The 19,270-nt window shown below is 40.8% G+C and overlaps 1 protein-coding gene across 26 annotated transcripts in view; it reads right to left on the bottom strand.

Annotated features, from left to right (window-relative positions):
- AFDN (afadin, adherens junction formation factor) overlaps positions 1-19,270 on the bottom strand; it is a 529,325-nt gene that overhangs the window by 180,891 nt on the left and 329,164 nt on the right. For all 26 annotated transcript variants that reach the window (XM_075862614.1, XM_075862630.1, XM_075862615.1 and 23 more), the window contains 3 exons: positions 8,375-8,640; positions 6,260-6,403; positions 5,938-6,136 (listed from right to left, as the gene is read on the bottom strand). In XM_075862614.1, the coding sequence (XP_075718729.1) occupies positions 5,938-6,136; positions 6,260-6,403; positions 8,375-8,640 (609 nt within the window). The remainder of the gene's footprint in view (positions 1-5,937; positions 6,137-6,259; positions 6,404-8,374; positions 8,641-19,270) is intronic.

Below are 19,270 nucleotides of genomic sequence, written 5' to 3'. Positions count from 1 at the left end.
ACTTGAATCAGTTTCTACAGATCCCGAGTTATTTTGACTCGTTACGCTCGTCACCCAAAAGACTTGACTAGTTCCACGCCTCCCGATTGCTTTACGAGTAAGGCCACACGGAGCGGCCCTTACACGATCGCAACGCGGCTAACAACCGTGCCGGCACCTTGTTGGGTGCGGCTGTGAAACAGCCCGTTAGTGGTCGCACATTAATGCGAGTAAACCGTCCCTTTATCTGCAAAATCGTGCCGCCAAGAATTAATACACTCTTTATGGCCGCACGATTTTGCAGGTTACAACAAGTTACCCACTATTCATTCTCTATGGCGGCGCCGGAAAAGGCTGAACACTGCACTCGGCTATCTCTGGCGCTCCCATAGAGAATGGAGTGGCAGTGTGCATGTAACCAGAATACCCCTTAACAAGGTTTTGACAGCCGCGACTACATTGTGCCAGCGTGGTTGTTGTCCGCATTGCGACCGAGTCAGGACTGCTCCGTGTGTCCTTACCGTAATACCAGTGATCTTTGTAAGAACTAGTGGAAACTTGTTCAATACTTGGCCAATTATCCTTAGAAAAGACGGGGAGGAAAGAATACTTCAATCTTTTACAATGGCGCAGAAAGTGGCAAAAGCAGAAACTAAACATTTAAGGGTATTTAGTTTGGTCTTACACCAGCATGCACAGCACATTAAATTGCCAAAGGGTCTAATTACTAAAGGCATAACAACGAAGGACGGCGAGATTCGAAAGGCAGGAGTAAGGGTTGCAAGGCAAAGAGAGTTGCAAAGGCTTTTACTGGGAATATTATTTATATTGCACTACTACAATATAAGAACAGCAAAACATGTTAAAAAATCTGGAACCTGATCGCTGAACTAAAACGTTATAGACATATGACTCTGCAAGAAGTTTCTTTACCCCTTCCGGCTTTGGCCACTTTTGACCTTCCCGACAGAGCCGCATTATTCAAATCTGACATGTTTCACTTTATGTGGTAATAACTTCGGAATACTTTTACCTATCCAAGAGATTTAGTAAAAAATTGCAAAAATAGAATTTTTCTTAATATAAAATGTATCCACTTGTAAGACAGGCAGTTATACCACACAAAATTGTTGCTAACTAACATCCCCCATATGTTTACTTTAGAATGGCACCGTTTTTTTAAAATACTTTTATTTTTCTAGGATATTACAATGTTCAGAACTTTAGCAGCAATTTCTCACATTTTCAAGAAAATATCAAAAGGCTATTTTTACAGGGACCAGTTCAGTTGTGAAGTGGCTTTTAGGGCCTTATATATTAGAAACCCCCAACAAGTCACCCCATTTTAAAATCTTCACCTCTCATTGTATTCAAAACAGCATTTATAAAGTTTCTTAACCCTTTAGACGTTTCACAGGAATTAAAGCAAAGTAGAGGTGAAATTTTTAAATGATTTTTTTCTGCAGAAACTAATTTTTAATCAATTTTTTGGTAACAAAGTTTTACTATAGAAACGCAACGCAAGATTTATTGCCCAGGTTCTGCAGTTTTTAGAAATATCCCACTTGTGGATCTAGTGTGCTTATGGACTAAAGCACAGGCCTCATTAGCAATGGAGCACCTAGTGGATTTTGGGCCTCCTTTTTATTAGAATATATTTTAGCCACCATGTCAGGTTTGAAGGGCTCTTGCGGTGCCAAAACAGTGGAAATCCCCCAAAAGTGACCCCATTTTGGAAACTAGACCTCTTGAGGAATTCATCTAGGGGTGTAGTGAGCATTTTGACACCACAGGTGGTCCACAGATTTTATTAGAATTGGGCAGTGAAAATAAAAATAAAAAATCCTTTTTCTTCAATAAGACGTAGGTTTAGCTGAAAATGTTTCATTTTCTCAACAAATAAAAAAAAAAAAAAAAAAGAAGAACACCAACATTTGTAAAGCAACTTTTACGGAGTACGAAAATACCCCATATGTGGTCATAAACTACTGTTTGGGCACATGGCAAGGATCAGAAAAGAAGGTGTGCCATTTAGAGTACAGATTTTGCTGGATTGGTTTCTGGGCGCTATGTCGCATTTGCAAAGCCCCTGTTGGACCAAAACAGCGGAAACCCCCTAGAAGTGACCCCATTTTGTTAACTACACCCCTCAAGGAATTGACCTAGGGGTGTAGGGAGCATGTTAACCCCTGCATAGGGATTTTGCAGAAATGAGTGTACACTTGAAGTTGCAAAGTGAAAATGGGATTTTTTCCATAGATATGCCAATATGTGGTGCCCAGATTGTGCCACCATAACAAGACCGCTCTCTAAGTATTATGCTGTGTCTTCCTAATTTTTTGCCTGGACATTTGACCAGGCTCACGAGTGAAAAAGTACCATGCAAGGTTGAGGCCTAATTTGGCAACTTAGACAGTATTGGTTCACAATTGCAGAGCGTCTTATGTAAAATAATAAAAGAAACCAGTGAGACGTGACCCCATTTTGGATACTACATCCCTCAAAGTATTTATTAAGTGGTGTAGTGAGCATTTTCATTCTCCAGCTGGTATCGGTAGAGATCCGTATGTAACTACTATAAGGGTATGTTCACACGCTTAGCAAAAAACATCTGAAAATACGGAGCCGTTTTCAAGGGAAAACCGCTAATCATTTTCAGCAGTTTTTTTTTAATCAAACTCACGTTTTTACACTGCGTTTTTTATGTACGTTTTTCTATAGTCCATGAAAAATGGCTCAAAAAACGGCTCAAGAAGTGACATGCACTCCTTTTTACGCTCCATTTTTGTCAAAACGGCCGTTTAAAAAAACCGCCCCGTCATAACAGAACGCCATTTTTTTTATTGAAATCGATGGGCAGATGTTTGGAGGCATTCTGCGTTTACGGGCCGAAAATAAGCCGTGTGAACATACCCTAAAAATTCTGCGTGGAGAAGAAAGCAAAAAATGCACGGCACCACATGATCACAAAAAGTAATGAAATAGAAGAGGAAAGTCAATTAAAGTCACCTCTCTGCTAGCACAGGCACAACGCAGTGGTAGACTTATAATGAGATAGGTATTATTAGACCGCTGCAGCCAGGTCCCATCCGGTAACTGGGAGGTGGTTACAGCTGTAAAGTATTTGCAGCAAGAAAACATTGGTGGACTATAAACGGCGCTGCTATAAAAGGTAGAAGCAGTTTGTGTGTTGAAATACAAAAATAAATAATTTATTGTAAAAGACTACGCGTTTCAACGCTGAACCAGCGTCTTCATCAGGCCAAATGTGACACTGGTTAAGCGTTGAAACGCGTGGTCTATTACAATAAATTTTTTATTTTTGTATTTCAAAACACTGGAACTGCTTCTACCTTTATTACCAGCAGCACCGTTTATGGTCCACCAATTTTTTCTTCATGCAAAAATTTTATTCTGCGGGCCAGTACGATTCCGGCAATACCAAATTTATAGCACTTTATGTTTTACAACTTTTTGCACAATAAAATTACTTTTGTAAAAAGAATGTATTTTTTTCTGTCGCCATGTTGTGAGAGCCATAACTTTTACATATTTTCGTCAACGGAGCTGTATGAGGGCTTGTTTTTTGTGGGACGACCTATAGTTTTTATTGGTGCCATTTTTGGATACATGTGACTTTTTGTTCACTTTTTATTTCAATTTTTGAGTGACCAAAAAAACAAATTGTAGTATTTTTTAGTTATTTTTTACGCCATTCACTGTGCGGGACAAAGAACAATGCTTTTATAGTTCAGGTAGTTACGGACGCAGCGATACCAAATATGTATGGTTTTGTTTTTTCAATAATAAATGACTTGAAAATGGAAAAAGGGTGATTGTGTTTTATTTTATTACTTGAAACTTATTTTATTTTTTTACAACTTTTAGTTTTTTTACACTTTTTCTTCAGTCCCACTAGGGGACTCGAAGGTCCAACGGTTTGATTAATGTTCTAATACATTGCACTACCTATGTAGTGCAATGTATTAGAATGGATAGATGTTCACTAGACAGCAAACCGATCAAGCTCCGCCTCCGGTGGGTGCCGAATTGGCTTCTGTAATGGCAGACAGGAGGCCGTTGTTAGGTCTCTTGTTGCTATATTAGCAGTCGGCAGCCTTGCCATCGCATTGCTACAAACTAAGATGCAGCGATCGCTTTCGATGGCCGGGATCAGAGCTAGCTCCGGTTCCTGCCGTTACAGTGGGGTGTCCGATGTAACATACAGCGGACACCCACTGCTGATGACGCCGGCTCAGCTTCTGAGCCGGAAGCGGAGTCGGCGCCATCTTGGCGTTAGTTTTTTGCCCTGCCTCTGAGCGGTGCATAGGAGGCTTCTGTTGCTGGCAGACCGGGAGGCCAGTATTAGGCCTCCAGTTGCTATCTCAGCCACAGGCAACCCAGCGATCACGTTGCTGGGGTGCCGGTAGCTAAAAACCCCTCACATGCTGCGATCTCTATTGAACACAGCATCTGAGGGGTTAATCCGCCTGATCAGATGCTAGCTCTGGTCCTGACTGTTATATCAGGTTGCCAGCTGTAACATACAGCTGGCACTCGGCGGGGATGGTGCGGGCGTAGCTCCTGAGCCCGAACGGTCACCGTGATGTAATGGTACTGCAATTTGCGGGAAGCCCTACACGACAGCGCCGTATATATATATATACGGCGGGTGTTGGGGAGGGGTTAGGGTATGTGCACACACACTAATTACGTCCGTAATGTACGGACGTATTTCGGCCGCAAGTCCCGGACCGAACACAGTGCAGGGAGCCGGGCTCCTAGCATCATAGTTATGTACGATGCTAGGAGTCCCTGCCTCTCTGCAGGACAACTGTCCCGTACTGTAATCATGTTTTCAGTACGGGACAGTAGTTCCACGGAGAGGCAGGGACTCCTAGCATCGTACATAACTATGATGCTAGGAGCACGGCTTCCTGCACTGAGTTCGGTCCGGGACTTGCGGCCGAAATACGTCCGTCAATTATGGACGTAATTAGTGTGTGTGCACATACCCTTAAACTGAATATTTGCATTGTTTCATGCTAATCCTTTTTGTTCTTTCCTTTTGGTATTACAGGTTCATATGTTGAACTGTGCTTATTATAGCCATCGGCTGTAGTTTTAGGGTATGTTCACACGGCTTATTTTCGGCCCGTAAATGGCCGAAAAATTGGAGGCAGAATGCCTCCAAACATCTGCCCATTGATTTCAATAAAAAAAACGGCGTTCCGTTCCGACTGGGCGTTTTTTTAAACGGCCGTTTTGACAAAAATGGCGCGTAAAAAGATGCCCTGTAAAAAGAAGTGCATGTCACTTCTTGAGCTGTTTTTGGAGCCATTTTTCATGGACTATAGAAAAACAGCTCGAAAAACGGCCATAAAAAAAACGTAGTGAAAAAACGGGAGTTTGACTAAAAAACAGCTGAAAATGAGGAGCGGTTTTCCCTTGAAAACAGCTCCGTATTTTCAGACGTTTTTTGGCAAGCGTGTGAACATACCCTTAATAGTAGTTACATACGGATATCTACCGATACCAGCTGGAGAGTGTGTTGCCACAGCGTGTGTATTTCTCCCCTCTATTTTGGTTAAGTTCTTCTAGAAGTGCCGATTCTCACATGCATACTCCTCCCCTACTAATATGCAACGTTTGGTTTATTTCTCTGTGTGACGTGTGTTTTGGTTGGTTCAGTTTAGCGGGCTTAGGGATAACGAGGCTAAACAAGAACATTTTTTTGACCTTCAGAAAACCCCGTTATCCATTGTTTGCCTAATAAACTAATTTGGACCTCTATGTCATCCTATATTTCAGCTATCTGTAGAGATGGTCAATTCAACAAGGCTGCAAATGCTCTATACAGACTGGGTCTTCAGGAGTGCGCACATGCATTACGCATTTATTGAAACAGAAAGCTACACGATTTATTTTATTTACTGAGTATTTTTAACTCATACACACCTCTTTGACATAGTGGTTCCAAAAATTCCTGCAAACCATTCGGAATGTTTCGAACCACATCACAAGAATAGCCATCCTCAGGCAATAGGAAAGGCAGCTGCAAATCTGGATCTTCCTCCAACTGAACCTCTCGTCCATCACTGCGAGACAGTTCATCAGCAGTGTTCTCAGCTACTGACCGGACACTCTCTATTAGCTCCTGTATGAAATGAGAGCATTAAAGGAAATAGTACATATCAGCACAATACAGTACAGTGCTGTAACTTTCAAAAGAATTTCAAAGCATTCACATTCTCTGATTCAATATATTTTTAATAATTACCGTAGGAATATAAGGTTCATCTGGAGCACAATGATAATTTGTCAAAAGAGCCTGCAGTTGCAAGGAGTTCAGTTTAAAGCAGGTATTGTTAATGTTGGGGATATCTTGAGGAGTGTACTTATCCATGGTAAGAAGAGTTGTTGCCTATAAAGAGGACAGAAACAGAAGTATTTTTTAAGTCAATAAAAAAATGTTTATCCTGAAAACTCAGGAACATTTGGCCACCTCCAATGAACAGAAATGGCAAGGGAACTTGGTTTTTTGGCAACACTTTAGTGTATTGTTGTAATGTATGCCTTTCATGCCATTGTTGTCCGTGTTTAGTAAATACAGGTGTTCAAACTCATGAGTATAAGGCCTCATGCCCACTTCAGTTATTTTCTTCAGGGTGCTATCCGGCATTTTAATGGATAGCACACGGACACATTCATTTCTATGGAACCATGCACACTTCTGCTGTTTTAACGGTTCCGTGCGTCTGTTCCGTCAAACAAAGAACATGCCCTACTTCTGTCCGTTGTTCAGTGTCCGTCTCTCCCATTGAAGCCTATGGGTCGGTCAAAACAACGAACGGCACAAAAAAGTAGTATCTAAAAGATAGCGCACAAGTTCTGAATTATGTGGTCAAACAGTATTTGGGATTAGTGGATACCAGGCACTGGTAACACAAAAGATATGGCAGCAACTTTCATATTCAAACTGAACAAGTGATGTATTATTTATAAGGGTTATATAGTTGTGTGACTGTGCAGGTCCAACCACTGGGAACACCCACTAATCACAAGAGCGAAGTTATCAAGGTGCTCGGTATGGTCTCAGCAGTAATACATACTGCTGTGACAATACCAAGCACACATTGAGGTTATATGCTATGGACAGAAGTTACAGAAACCCTTTAAAGCTTTGCAACTATTTTCAGATTTTTGACGTACGAAAATAAAACTAGAAAAATAAAAAATATAGCAATGGAGGAATATGATTTTTATTTCTAAGAGTAGACACCGGGCACATTGTGGAACTGCCACCCTGAACTATACACTTTGATGCAAAATTACATAAAGGTGCCTATAAGCGTAACATTGAAAAGACCTAAAATATCATGTCTGTGGCGAAGAGTCTGACCCAAGCAGAGCGAGACACACAACACCTCCTAAAAATAAAAGTTTTGGATATGCAGAGATGATACATGCCCCTGCTTCCTATGTCTACATGCACATCTAGTCACAATCACCAGAACTGAAGAAACCAAAAATCTCTACAATTCGAACGGCAGTAAACATCAGTCACAAAGTCGCCAAATGATCTGGTTAGTCGCAGGAAGTGATTACATGCGCAACACCTCATCTTCACACCCCTGTAGTAGGAAAAAATAAAGACCCCCTTAATGTGAACACATCCTCTCTGAATAGTAAGTGATAACATGAACACTTCCTGCTTTGGGTTGTATAAACCCAAAACATATTCATCATATTTACAAGATCCATGCATCTGTAGATGTACAGATGTGTGGACTTTTCACACCTTAAACTTTTTAATAAAGGTCTTCTGAGGCTAATGGATCTGCTCGTCAGCTTTTCAAGACGACGCAAATTTAACGGAATTTTGTCAAAGTTGCATGAAGGTTTCATGACAGTAAACAAGGTAGGACTTATACAATGTTCAGGTTGTCGACTTTAATAAATGGTGGACCCCCAAATATTTAATGTGTCTATTCCCATTTTTTCTTTTAAATTTGGAACTTAAAACCACATGTTTTGTCTCTTCAGTTTTAAAAATGTTGTGAAGCTACAGTATATGCCTGTAGACTTAGTCATAAGTGGAATGTATAAATACTGCACATCCTGAACATTTCTCTTTAGCACTGTTGTGTGTCTAAGGCTCTCCTTTAAGCCACACACGTTTTTATGATTTTACAAATTCATTCCACCCAGTACCTCACAGCCATCAATGTTTCAGGTCTCTACTCTTAACATTTTTTAAAGCTGAATTCTAAAAAAAAAAAAATTTAAGTCAATTATATGTCAAGTGTGAAAATTGTCCACAAACCCCCTGACAACGAAAGGGTTAAGTCTATAATCCTTTAGTTTGTGGTTGTAATGCCTTTATGCTGCTTACCTGAACTATTCTGCTAAGGTGACAGTCAGCAGCTAACTCCAAGCCTTGCTTTTCTGCCCATGCCTCTATATGAGCTAGTTGCTGACGAATTATGGCTCCCCAGTAGTGAGAACACAAGCCGGAATCTGGGTCAGTAACCAGCCTGTTGAATAGCCACATATTGATGAAGTGGAATAGCTGGGAGAAAAGCTGTATAGTTAGGGCAGCATTCACCCGACAACGCCTCAGAAGAGACATTGCTCCAGTCAAAGTATGCAGAACATCATCTAAAATGAGCAAACAGAAATAAATGAAGAAAAAAAAAATTATACGTCAACTGTATAGAACATATTAATCAGATTTAAACTTAAAGTTTTTATCAAAATTATCTGCAATTATCTGAAAACGTTAAACTTTAAAAGAATATAAGGGCCTGTTCACATCAGCGTTGGCTTTCCGTTCCGGGGTTCCGTCGGAGGTTTCCATCGGGTGAACCCCGCAACAGAAAGTCAAACTGAAACCACAGCTTCCGTTTCAGTCACCATTGATATCAATGGTGACGGAAACATTGCTAATGGTTTGCGTTCGTCACCATTCCGGCATTTTTCCGTTTTAACGACGGAATCAATAGCGGAGTCGACTGCACTATTGATTCCGTTGGAAAAACGTAAACCTGCCGGAATGTTAACGAACGGAAACCATTAGCAATGTTTCTGTCACCATTGATATCAATGGTGATGGAAACGGAAGCTGTAGTTTCAGTTTGACTTTCCGTTATGGGGTTCACCTGACGGAAACCTCCGACGGAACCACGTAACGGAAAGCGAACGGTGATGTGAACAGGCCCTAAGCGTATTGTATCCTTCAAGAATGTCATAATCAGCTGAATGATTGAAGAATATTTTTTCATTTCGTGTATTTGCAAACTTCTATCTGAAATGTGTTAACATATCTTACAAATAACAGGCATCAAATTGAACAAGCAGTGTAAATGAACAAGTGCCCAACCACGAAAGCTCATTTACAGGGAGCACTCTGAACGTACACATACAGGAAGATTGAGGGCTCCGGGTGTTGGTCAAAACAGTAAGACATTTTAGAGGGTTAAATAAATTTCTAAAACCCAATCTTCAAAATATTAATAATGAGGGTGGGATTTTCATCAAGTATGAAGGATGTGTAGATAAGTTTATATTAGTTTATTAAGACCACAAAAGAATACACACGTACATAAAAGTTAAACATATGTTAATTGGTGTAAAAAAAATGTTACATGGTACCGAGACACGAGGCCAATGATTGTTTTGTAACAGACAAAACATAAGAATATACAGAATCATGAAGTTTCATATAAAATACAAACAACAAAAAACTTAAAATACAGATTTTCAATACAGAAAGGAAGAGTTATAGTAATAACGCAGTCTAAATCAAAGTCCCAATGGAGGATGGAGAGGAGCAGATGACAGAGGCATTCGATGGCAGGGAGAGAAAGGGCAATATTACCAGAACCTAATGGCTAGTATGCGGATTAGCTAACCAATCTTGCCATATTTTTGTACATTTATCTGGGCAGACTCTACCTTCATTTGGCTATACTTGCCAAAGGAGGGTTACTCTTTCTTTTCACTCTGGGCGGTGTAATGTTTTCTGTAGGACACTGTCCAATCAGCATCATACAATTCTCCTCTTCTGAGTCCAGCAACACAGCATGATCATATAGTACACAGCTTCCATTTGTGACCGTGTTTTCAACTGGTGATATCTCTGGTTGTTTCACAGCTAAAACTGGGTCAAATGAAAGATTAGTATCTCATCTTTCATATGCTACCAGAACCACTGTTCTAGGTGGGCCACAGCCCGAGATAAAGCAGTTTTAAGTGAACCCCCTTCCCTCCAGTCTCTCACACTGTGTGAAGCAGCTTCATGCTGATAGGACAGCGTCAGAGGCTTTGACGTAGCTCCACCTCAGGAGAATCACAGGTGTTGACGCCCTCTTGTCTAGTATAGAATCATTCGCATATTTAGAAAAAAAGCTCATAACTTTTAATATAAACAATTTGGGACACAATTTTCACTATTATCATTGTGGCAGCGCCTATTAGATTAGTTTAGAGATTGGGCATTACTAAACTAGTGACAGACAGTCCTTAACCCCTTGGAGACCCAGCCAATTTAATTTTTTTCCTTTTCGTTTATTCCTCCCCGCCTTCCAAAAGCCATAACTTCTGTGTTTTTTTTGTAGACCTGGCCGTATGAGGGCTTGTTTTTTTGCGGGACAAGTTGTAGTTGGTCATGGCACCATTTATTGTACTGCATAATTTACTGGGGAGCTGAAAAAATATTCTTTGTTGGGTGAAATGGGAAAAGAAAACTGATTATTCCATTTTTTTTTGGGGGTGGGGGGTTTATTTTTCCGGCATCCATCAGGCGGTAAAAACCACATGTGCACCTTATTCGACAGGTTGATACGATTACGGTAATCCCAAACTTAAATGTTTTGTTTTATGTTGTACCACTTATTTTAAATAAATAAATAACTACCGTATTTTTTGGACTAGAAGACGCAGTTTTTAGCACGAAAGTCCCTGCGTCTTAGTCGGCAGTCAAGGGACCTGGCAGCGCCGGCCCCCTGATCGCTCCTTACTTAACCCCTTCCCGACCCGTGATGTGCCAGGACATCATGGAGTGGGGAGAAAATGATGTATGGAGCGGGCTCACGCGCTGAGCCCGCCCCATACACTGATGATGTCAGCTGTGTTTTACAGCTGACCTGCTGCTCTAAATGCTGTTTAACTAGTTAAATGCCGCGGTGAATAGCGACCGCGACTTTTATAGTGGTTTTCCCATGAAGGACATTTATGACATATCAACAGGATATGTTATAAATGTCAGATAGATGCAGGTCCCATCTTCTTAGATACGGGTCAGATAGAATGTCAGATGCGGGTTCTATCTTGCCCGGCTCTGCTGTCTTCGACCACTTCCTGGTTACATGGTCGAGTTACGTAAACAGCATAACTCGCTGAACTACGAAATTTCCTTAACTCCCATAGAACTGAATAGTAGTTACGGAAACAACGTAGCATGCTACGCTGCTTCTGTAACGGCTATTCACTACTATGGGAGTTTCCATAACTCATCCATGTATTGTACCAGCGATCATATGATCGCTGGTTCAAGTCGCCTAGGGGAACGAATAAAATGTGTAAAAAAAAAAAAAACACCCTCTCATTTTTGCCCAAGCAAAATGTAAAAATAAAAGAATTGGTATCGCTACGTCCGTAAAAGTCAGAAACTATTACAATATAGCATTATTTGACTCACACAGTGACGGCGTAAAATAAATAAATTTAAAACCCCAGAATCGTTGTCTTTTGGTCACCATAGCACTAAAAAGAACAAAATAAAAAGCGATAAAAAAAATTGTGTGTACCAAAAAAATGGTGCTAATAAAAACTACAGCTCGTCCCGCAAAAAATAAGCCCTTACACCGCACAAACGATAGAAAAATATAAGTTATGACTCTCAGAATGTGGTGAAACAGAACAATTTTTTTTTAACAAATCGTTTTTTTCTTTGTAAAAGAAGTAAAATATTTTTTTTTCCTTATTTTCTGTTGTCTAAAACCTGGATGCGTGTTCTAGTCCGAAAAATAAGGTATTTGATAAAAAAAAGAAAATATATATATGTTTTGTGTCTCCATGTTCTGCGAGCCATAACAATTATTTTTCTGTCAATTTAGCGATGTGAGGGCTTAATGGTTGTAAGGCGAGCTGTAGTTTTCATCGATACCACTTTGGGGTATATGCGACTTTTTGACCACTTTTTTTTTTTAGACCTGAGATGACCAAAAACAGCAACTTGTGTTTTTTATAATTTATTATTTTTACGGCAATCACCGAGCGGGTTAAACAACGCTATATTGTGATCGTTTGGAATTTTATGGACGTGACGGTACCAGTTATGTTAACTTTATTTTTTTTTTACATTACTTTAGGGGGAAAATGGGAAAAGTTATTGTTTTAAACGTAATACTTTATTTTTTTTTTTAAACTTTTTTTATTAGTCCCCCTAGAAGACTTGAACCAACGATCGTTGGATCGCTTGCATGATATACTGCAATACTAATTTATTGCAGTATATCGTGATACGGACAGTCTCCTTTGAAGCCCTGCCAGAGGCAGAGCTTCAAAGGAGTTCAAAGATGGCAGTCATGGGGGCTGCCATAACAACCATTGTAAACGGCCAATCGCGCCACGGTGGGGGCGCAATGTTGTGTTTGAGGGTGCACCCCCCTGATTCTAACAATATAAATGCCGCAGTCACGATTGATCGTGGCATTTAAAGTGTTTAACGGGCAGAATCAAAGTGAGCTTTGATTCCGCCCGCTGGAGTGAGGTGTTCGCTGTGTAACACAGCCATCACCCGCCGGGTATGGAGCGCGCTCAGCCGTTGAGCCCGCTCCATACTTACAGCACAGAAATCTTTGGATACTTTCAGTGCATAAAAATAATCTTTCTGGAATTGAACAGGAGGATCATAAGTGACCTAGATGCCACTGGGTGAACCAGCTCCTCAACTAGCAGAAGCAAACAGACCCTGTGATTCATTACTCTCAGGAGGCACACTTTAAGATCAATATAATCTATAACCTCTGCCCAAAAAGCAGGAATGACCGGACAGTCCTAAAACATTTGTAAAAAGGAAGCATTTGCCCCATAACAACGAGGACCATTGGGGGAGGTTAGTCTCCGCATTCTAAACAATTTAATAAGAGTGTGGTACATTTGATGGAAGAATTTCACCTACATAAGGCGGTCCATGGCAGAGGTTAAAGGGCCAGTCAAAGAGTTCAACAATTCTTCATGATCTTTAGCGGAAACAGAAGGAAGGGAGGGTCTGGGACCGCCTGTCCAAAGCCGTAGAAAGCTTATTAAAGGAAACTTTTAAGAATTGTTTATAGAGCAATGACAGGGCGTTAACCAGTGTGTCCTGTGTCACCCAATCCACCAAAGGAGAGAACTGCGACAAGAGGGTACGTAAGTTGGAAATTTCGGAATCTCATACGGGGGGGGGTCTCGGTGGTTAGGGATTTGGTGTTTAGAACTAATTTGGGGGAAAATAGATATCTTGCAATCCACAAAAACATCATCCAGCCAAAACACCCAGAGCTGCCTACTTCCCAGTCAGGAAACCTTTGTATATGTGGCAGAAGTAGATTATTCCATAGGGGTGTCATCAGTGACCAGGTCACCTCTTCACAAAATAACAGCGAAGCCCCCACTGAGACCTTCGGAGTAGTGTGCATTGGAGTCGAGAGGGAATGACCTGGCAGTGAGGGACAACCTATACAGTGAATTCACAAGGGCCCTATAAACAACTATGAGTATAGCACTACCAAGCATATACCACCTGGCTTGGTAGGAAGTAGAGGTAAAGACTCTGGAGGGTCAAACCTCCTTTATAGTTGTAGAGTACTAAGTGCAACTCGAGGAGACCCTCCGGCAGAAATAAAGGAATGAATATCCCTATGCGCATTGGTGTACGACGAGAGAAAATTAATACTGGGGAATTGTGAAAGAGGAAAAATAATCTGGGAATAAATGTCATTTTATAGAAATTAATACGATCTGTTACTGTAAGTTCCATCTATCAAAATCGGTTTGGAGTCTATGTAATAAGGGTGTTCAATTGTCCAGGTATAAAGACAGTCACATCACTGCTCACCACAACTCCCAGATAGGCAAGTTTGACTGCCCACGATAAAGGACGGAATGACTTTCGTGCATTTGTCCGCACCATCTAACGCTAAGATCACAGACTTTTCTTCATTTTCTCGCCTGCAGATTAACCGGTCAAAGGAGTTAAAATAGAGCCAAAACTCCCCGTAGGGACAGGGTCATTAACTCCTTCCGGCTAAGTGACAGGTCTGGTGCGTCGACATTGCAAGTAACTTACCGCAATCCGACGAACCAGACCTGTCATGTAGATGAAGCGGGCACAGGAGCTGTGCTCGCTTCACCTTCAGCTGGTGTCATCTGTAATATACAACTGACAATCCGCTGCAGCAGCAGAGATCGCAGGTACCGCCGATTGCCGCCATTTAACCCCTTCAATGCGGCGTCCTGTGGTTGACCGGGAGGGGGCTCCCTCTGTACCCCCCCATGAGCGATCGCGGGTGCCGATGGATGCTATGGCAACCAGAAAATCTAGCAACAAGCCGTTGCCTGGTTGGCCATGTACGGAAGCCTATTCGGTCCTGCCCAAAGCAGGACCTCATAGGCTTAACGTCAGGTGAAAAATGACAGTTACAATACACTGCACTACATATGTAGTGCAGTGCATTGTACAGGGTATCAGATCTTCAAATGCCCAGGTAAATGTAAAGAAAAAAAATTGAAAAAAGTAATAAAAAAAAAACGAAAAAAAAACGTTTGAGAAATAAATAAAATAGAAATTTTTAGGTAATAAAAACTGTAAGCGCCCTGTTTCCCTAATCAAGTCCTTTGTAATTGAAAAAATTAAACTAACTAGGCATAATAGGTATCACCGCGTTCAGAATCGCCTGAACTATAAAAATATCATGTTATTTTTACAGCACATTAAATAAAAAACAGAATTTCTTTTTTTGGTCACCTTGTCTCAGAAAAAAAAAACAAAACAGTTTGTCACAGAAAAAATAAGCCGTCCCTCAGCGAAATCAACCGAAAAATAAAAAAGTTATGGCTGTCAGAAAATGGCGACACTAAAGCATGATAGAAGAGAGTCTTTTTTATTGTGGGAAAGAAGTAAAATGTAAAAAAAAACACGACGTTTGGTGTCGCTGTAATCGTATCGACCCACAGAATGAAGTTAACATGTTGTTTATACTGCACGGTGAACACTGTAAAAGAGAACAAAACGGAGCTAGAATTTCTGTTTTTTTGGTTTCCTCATCTCCCAAAAAAAAAAAAAAAATTACATGTACCCCAAAATGTAACTAATAAAAATTACAGCTCTTTCCACAAAGAACAAAGCCCTCATACAGCTGCATCAACGGAAAAATAACGTGTTATGACTCAAAACGCAATGGTGCAAAATAACAGCCCAGACTAATTTTTTTAGGTCCAGTAGTTTTTCACTAAAAACCCCACATCGTCATTTGCTGGACCCCACAGATGGAGCCCGTAGATGCAGCGGAGATGAGAAAACTTTAGGGCCTTGTGCTGCTTATAGGACTAGTGAAGAAGTCAAAGATTAGGCAACACTGGAGCACAGATATTTTGTATAATACCCAATAAACCCGGCCTGTGTATAAAGGATTGGTTCAAAGCGTACCACACCAATCCATGGATTATTATTTTATTATTCATTCACCCCATTATTACATCATCCTATTACACCCTGATGTACTCGGCCCAGCTTGGAGACACCATGATGTACTCGGCCCAGCTTGCAGACACCCTGATGTACTCGGCCCAGCTTGCAGACACCCTGATGTACTCGGCCCAGCTTGCAGACACCCTGATGTACTCGGCCCAGCTTGCAGACACCCTGATGTACTCGGCCCAGCTTGCAGACACCCTGATGTACTCGGCCCAGCTTGCAGACACCCTGATGTACTCGGCCCAGCTTGCAGACACCCTGATGTACTCGGCCCAGCTTGCAGACACCCTGATGTACTCGGCCCAGCTTGCAGACACCCTGATGTACTCGGCCCAGCTTGCAGACACCCTGATGTACGCGGCCCAGCTTGCAGACACCCTGATGTACGCGGCCCAGATTGCAGACACCCTGATGTACTCCGCCCAGCTTGCATATACCCGGATGTACTCCGCCCAGCTTGCATACACCCTGATGTACTCCGCCCAGCTTGCATATACATATCACAGATTCCCTGATGTACTCTACACCGCTTACATACACCCTGATGTACTCTGCAGATCTTACATATGCCCCCACATTATAAGCTGAAATATCAGTAAAACCCCAAACAAAACTACTACCAAGCAAAACCTACAATCCAAATGGCAGTCCTTCTTAGCATGACAGTGTGCCCAAACAGCAGTTTATGACGACATATGGGGTATTACTGTACTCTGGAGAACCGGTTAACAATCTACGGGGTGTGTGTCCAGTGGCACAAGCTGGGCACAACATATTGGTGGTCACTGAAATGGCCTATCAGTTGAAAAATGGCAATATTCAATCTGCAACATCCACTGTGCACAAATTTCTGCAAAACACTTGAGGGATCAAAATGCTCACAATATCTCTAGATAAATTTCTTCAGTCAGGGTTGTAGTTTTGCAAAATAGGGTAATTTTTCGGGGCTTTCCACTGTACTGGTACCTTAGCTCAATGTAATATGGTGTCAGAAAACGAATATTGAAAAATCTCCACTCCAAAAACCAAATTGCGCACCTTCCCTTTAGAGCCTTGCTGTGTGTCCAAATAGCAGGTTATGACCACATGTGGGGTATTGCCGTACTCGGGAGACATTGCTTTACAAATATTGGGGTGCGTTTTCTCATTTATTGTGAAAATGGAAAAATCTGAGCTAAAACTACATTTATTAGAAAAAAAGATTTGAATTTTCACGGCCTAATTCCACTAAAGTTTGCAAAAAAAACGTGGGGCCAACATGCTTACCATACCCCTCGATAAATTCCTTGAGTGGTGTAGATTCCCAAATGGGGTAAATTTTGGGGCGTTTTCCACTGTTTTGGTCCCACAGCGGCATTGCAAATGCGACATGGCACCCAAAAACCATTGCAGCAAAACTTGAGCTCCAAAATGGCACTCCTTCCCTTCAGAGCTCTGCCGTGTGCTCAAACAGCAGTTTATTACCACATATGGGGTATTGCAATAATCGGGAGAAATTGCTTTTCAAATGTTGGGGTGTTTTTTTGTCCTTTATGCCGCGTAAAAATTGAAAATTTCTACGTTTTATTAGAAAAAAAAATTCTCTGGTAAAACCCTCTGTGTTACAGAAAAAAATAAAGGATTAAATATTAATTTCTGCAAAAAATCTTAATATATCTTAATGATACTCATGTACTAATTGTCTTGGTGTAACATCTTAATGTTGTGCTTTTTTCTAAGTCATTTATTAACTCGCCTGAAAGAGCCTGTGTGCTCTGAAAGCTTGCATATAGAACTTTTATGGTTAGCCAATAAAGGTATCATACCTATTATACTTTTGTCGTTTTTGACACAAAATTATTTAACATTGCAAAAAATATAAAAAAAAAATTGTAAATTTCCCCCCTACTTTGCGTTAATTTTTGTGAAACGCCCAAAGGGTTAAGAAACTTCCTTAATGCTGTTTTGAATACTTGGTGCAGTTTTTAAAATGGTGTGATTTATGGGGGTTTGTATTGTATGGGCCCCTCAAAGCCACTTTACAACTGAACTGATCCCTGAAAAAATAGCCTTTTGAAATGTTCTTGAAAATGTGAGAAATTGCTGCTAAATTTCTAAGCCTTGTAAAGTCCTAGAAAAAGAAAAGAACGTTCAAAAAAACCAATGCTAACAAAGTAGACTTCTGGTATATGTGAAATAGTAAATATTTTGTGTGATATTACCATCTGTTTTACAAACCGATACATTTAAAATTTAGAAAAGCACTAATTTTTGCACATTTTCTTAAAAATGTTGGTATTTTTCACAAATAAATATTGAATTTATCGACCACATTTTTTTCACTAACAAAGTACAATATGTCACGTGAAAATCTCAGAATCGTTTTGATCGGTAAAACCATTCCAAAGTTATTACCACATAAAGTGACATGTCAGATTTGAAAAAAACTCTGCTTCGTCTTGAAGGTCAAAATAGGCTGTGTTCTGAAGGGGTTAAGGAATAGAAGTGTGTCATCACCATACAAAGAAACACGCTCCTCTCTTTCTCTCACTATGAAGCCCTTTACATCACGTGAATGACGTATTTCTGTTGCTTGCGGTTCTATAGCCAGTGCAAAAAGGGATGGGGAGAGGACTTAACCTGGTCTAGTCCCCTGACCCAGAGAAAAGCAACTAGAAATATGGAAATGAGCTCGGACACTAGCAATGGGCTGGGAGTATAAGAGTCGTACCCATTGAATATATTTCAGACTAAAACCAAATCTACAGAGGACGGACCATAAATACGGCCATTCTACAGAATCAAAGACTTTGTCTAAATCTAATGAAGCAATGACACGAGAGACAGAATTACTATGAGTAGATAAGTGTGTAAACCATCTACACAAAATTAGTATCCGTAGCCTTTCCGGGCATCAAGCCCGACTGATCTGGGTGAATGATGTGTAAAACAACTTTCTGTAAAAGCATTGCAAAGACTTGCACCAGTAGTATAATGTCACAATTCAAGAGCAAGATAGGCCGATTTAAGAAGAATTATGAGTGCTTCTCTCATAGAAGGGGGTAGAGCCTCCTCAACAGAGATTGAAAAAATGATTGAACTCCACATGGGCTTTATACCATTCGATGAGTAAGCCATCCAACCCAGGTGTCTTTCTATTAGGAAAACAGTTAAGAGCGGCAGTAATCCCCTCTACTCGGAGATCAGCTTCAAGGAGTATGGCATCCTTACCATTTAGGGCAATAAAATGTAGAGAGTCCAAGAAGTCCTCTAAGTCCGACAGGGCATAAGCCACCTTGAAGGAGTATAAAAAAAAGTCTGTATAAATGTTAGCAAATACCCTATTGATTGCGAGAGGGTCAGTAATAAAGGTCCCCAGAACCAGAAATTATCTCCGTAATCGGGTGTGAATCTGTATCATCCCTGGAGGAGTACACCAGCAATAGCCCTTTATCTCCATGTTCAAAAATCCTTTGTTGAGAATAGTGTTTTTTTTCCTAGTAAATTCAGTGAGCGATAAATTACATTCCCTATGTTTCGCCGTGAAACGGCTAGAGGACCCCTAGATCT

Source organism: Rhinoderma darwinii, chromosome 4, assembly GCF_050947455.1.
Source record: "Rhinoderma darwinii isolate aRhiDar2 chromosome 4, aRhiDar2.hap1, whole genome shotgun sequence".
In the NCBI taxonomy this organism is placed as follows: Eukaryota; Metazoa; Chordata; class Amphibia; order Anura; family Rhinodermatidae; genus Rhinoderma; species Rhinoderma darwinii.
Note: the sequence above shows the minus strand (reverse complement) of the source record. Positions and strands in the feature narration are given on the sequence as shown.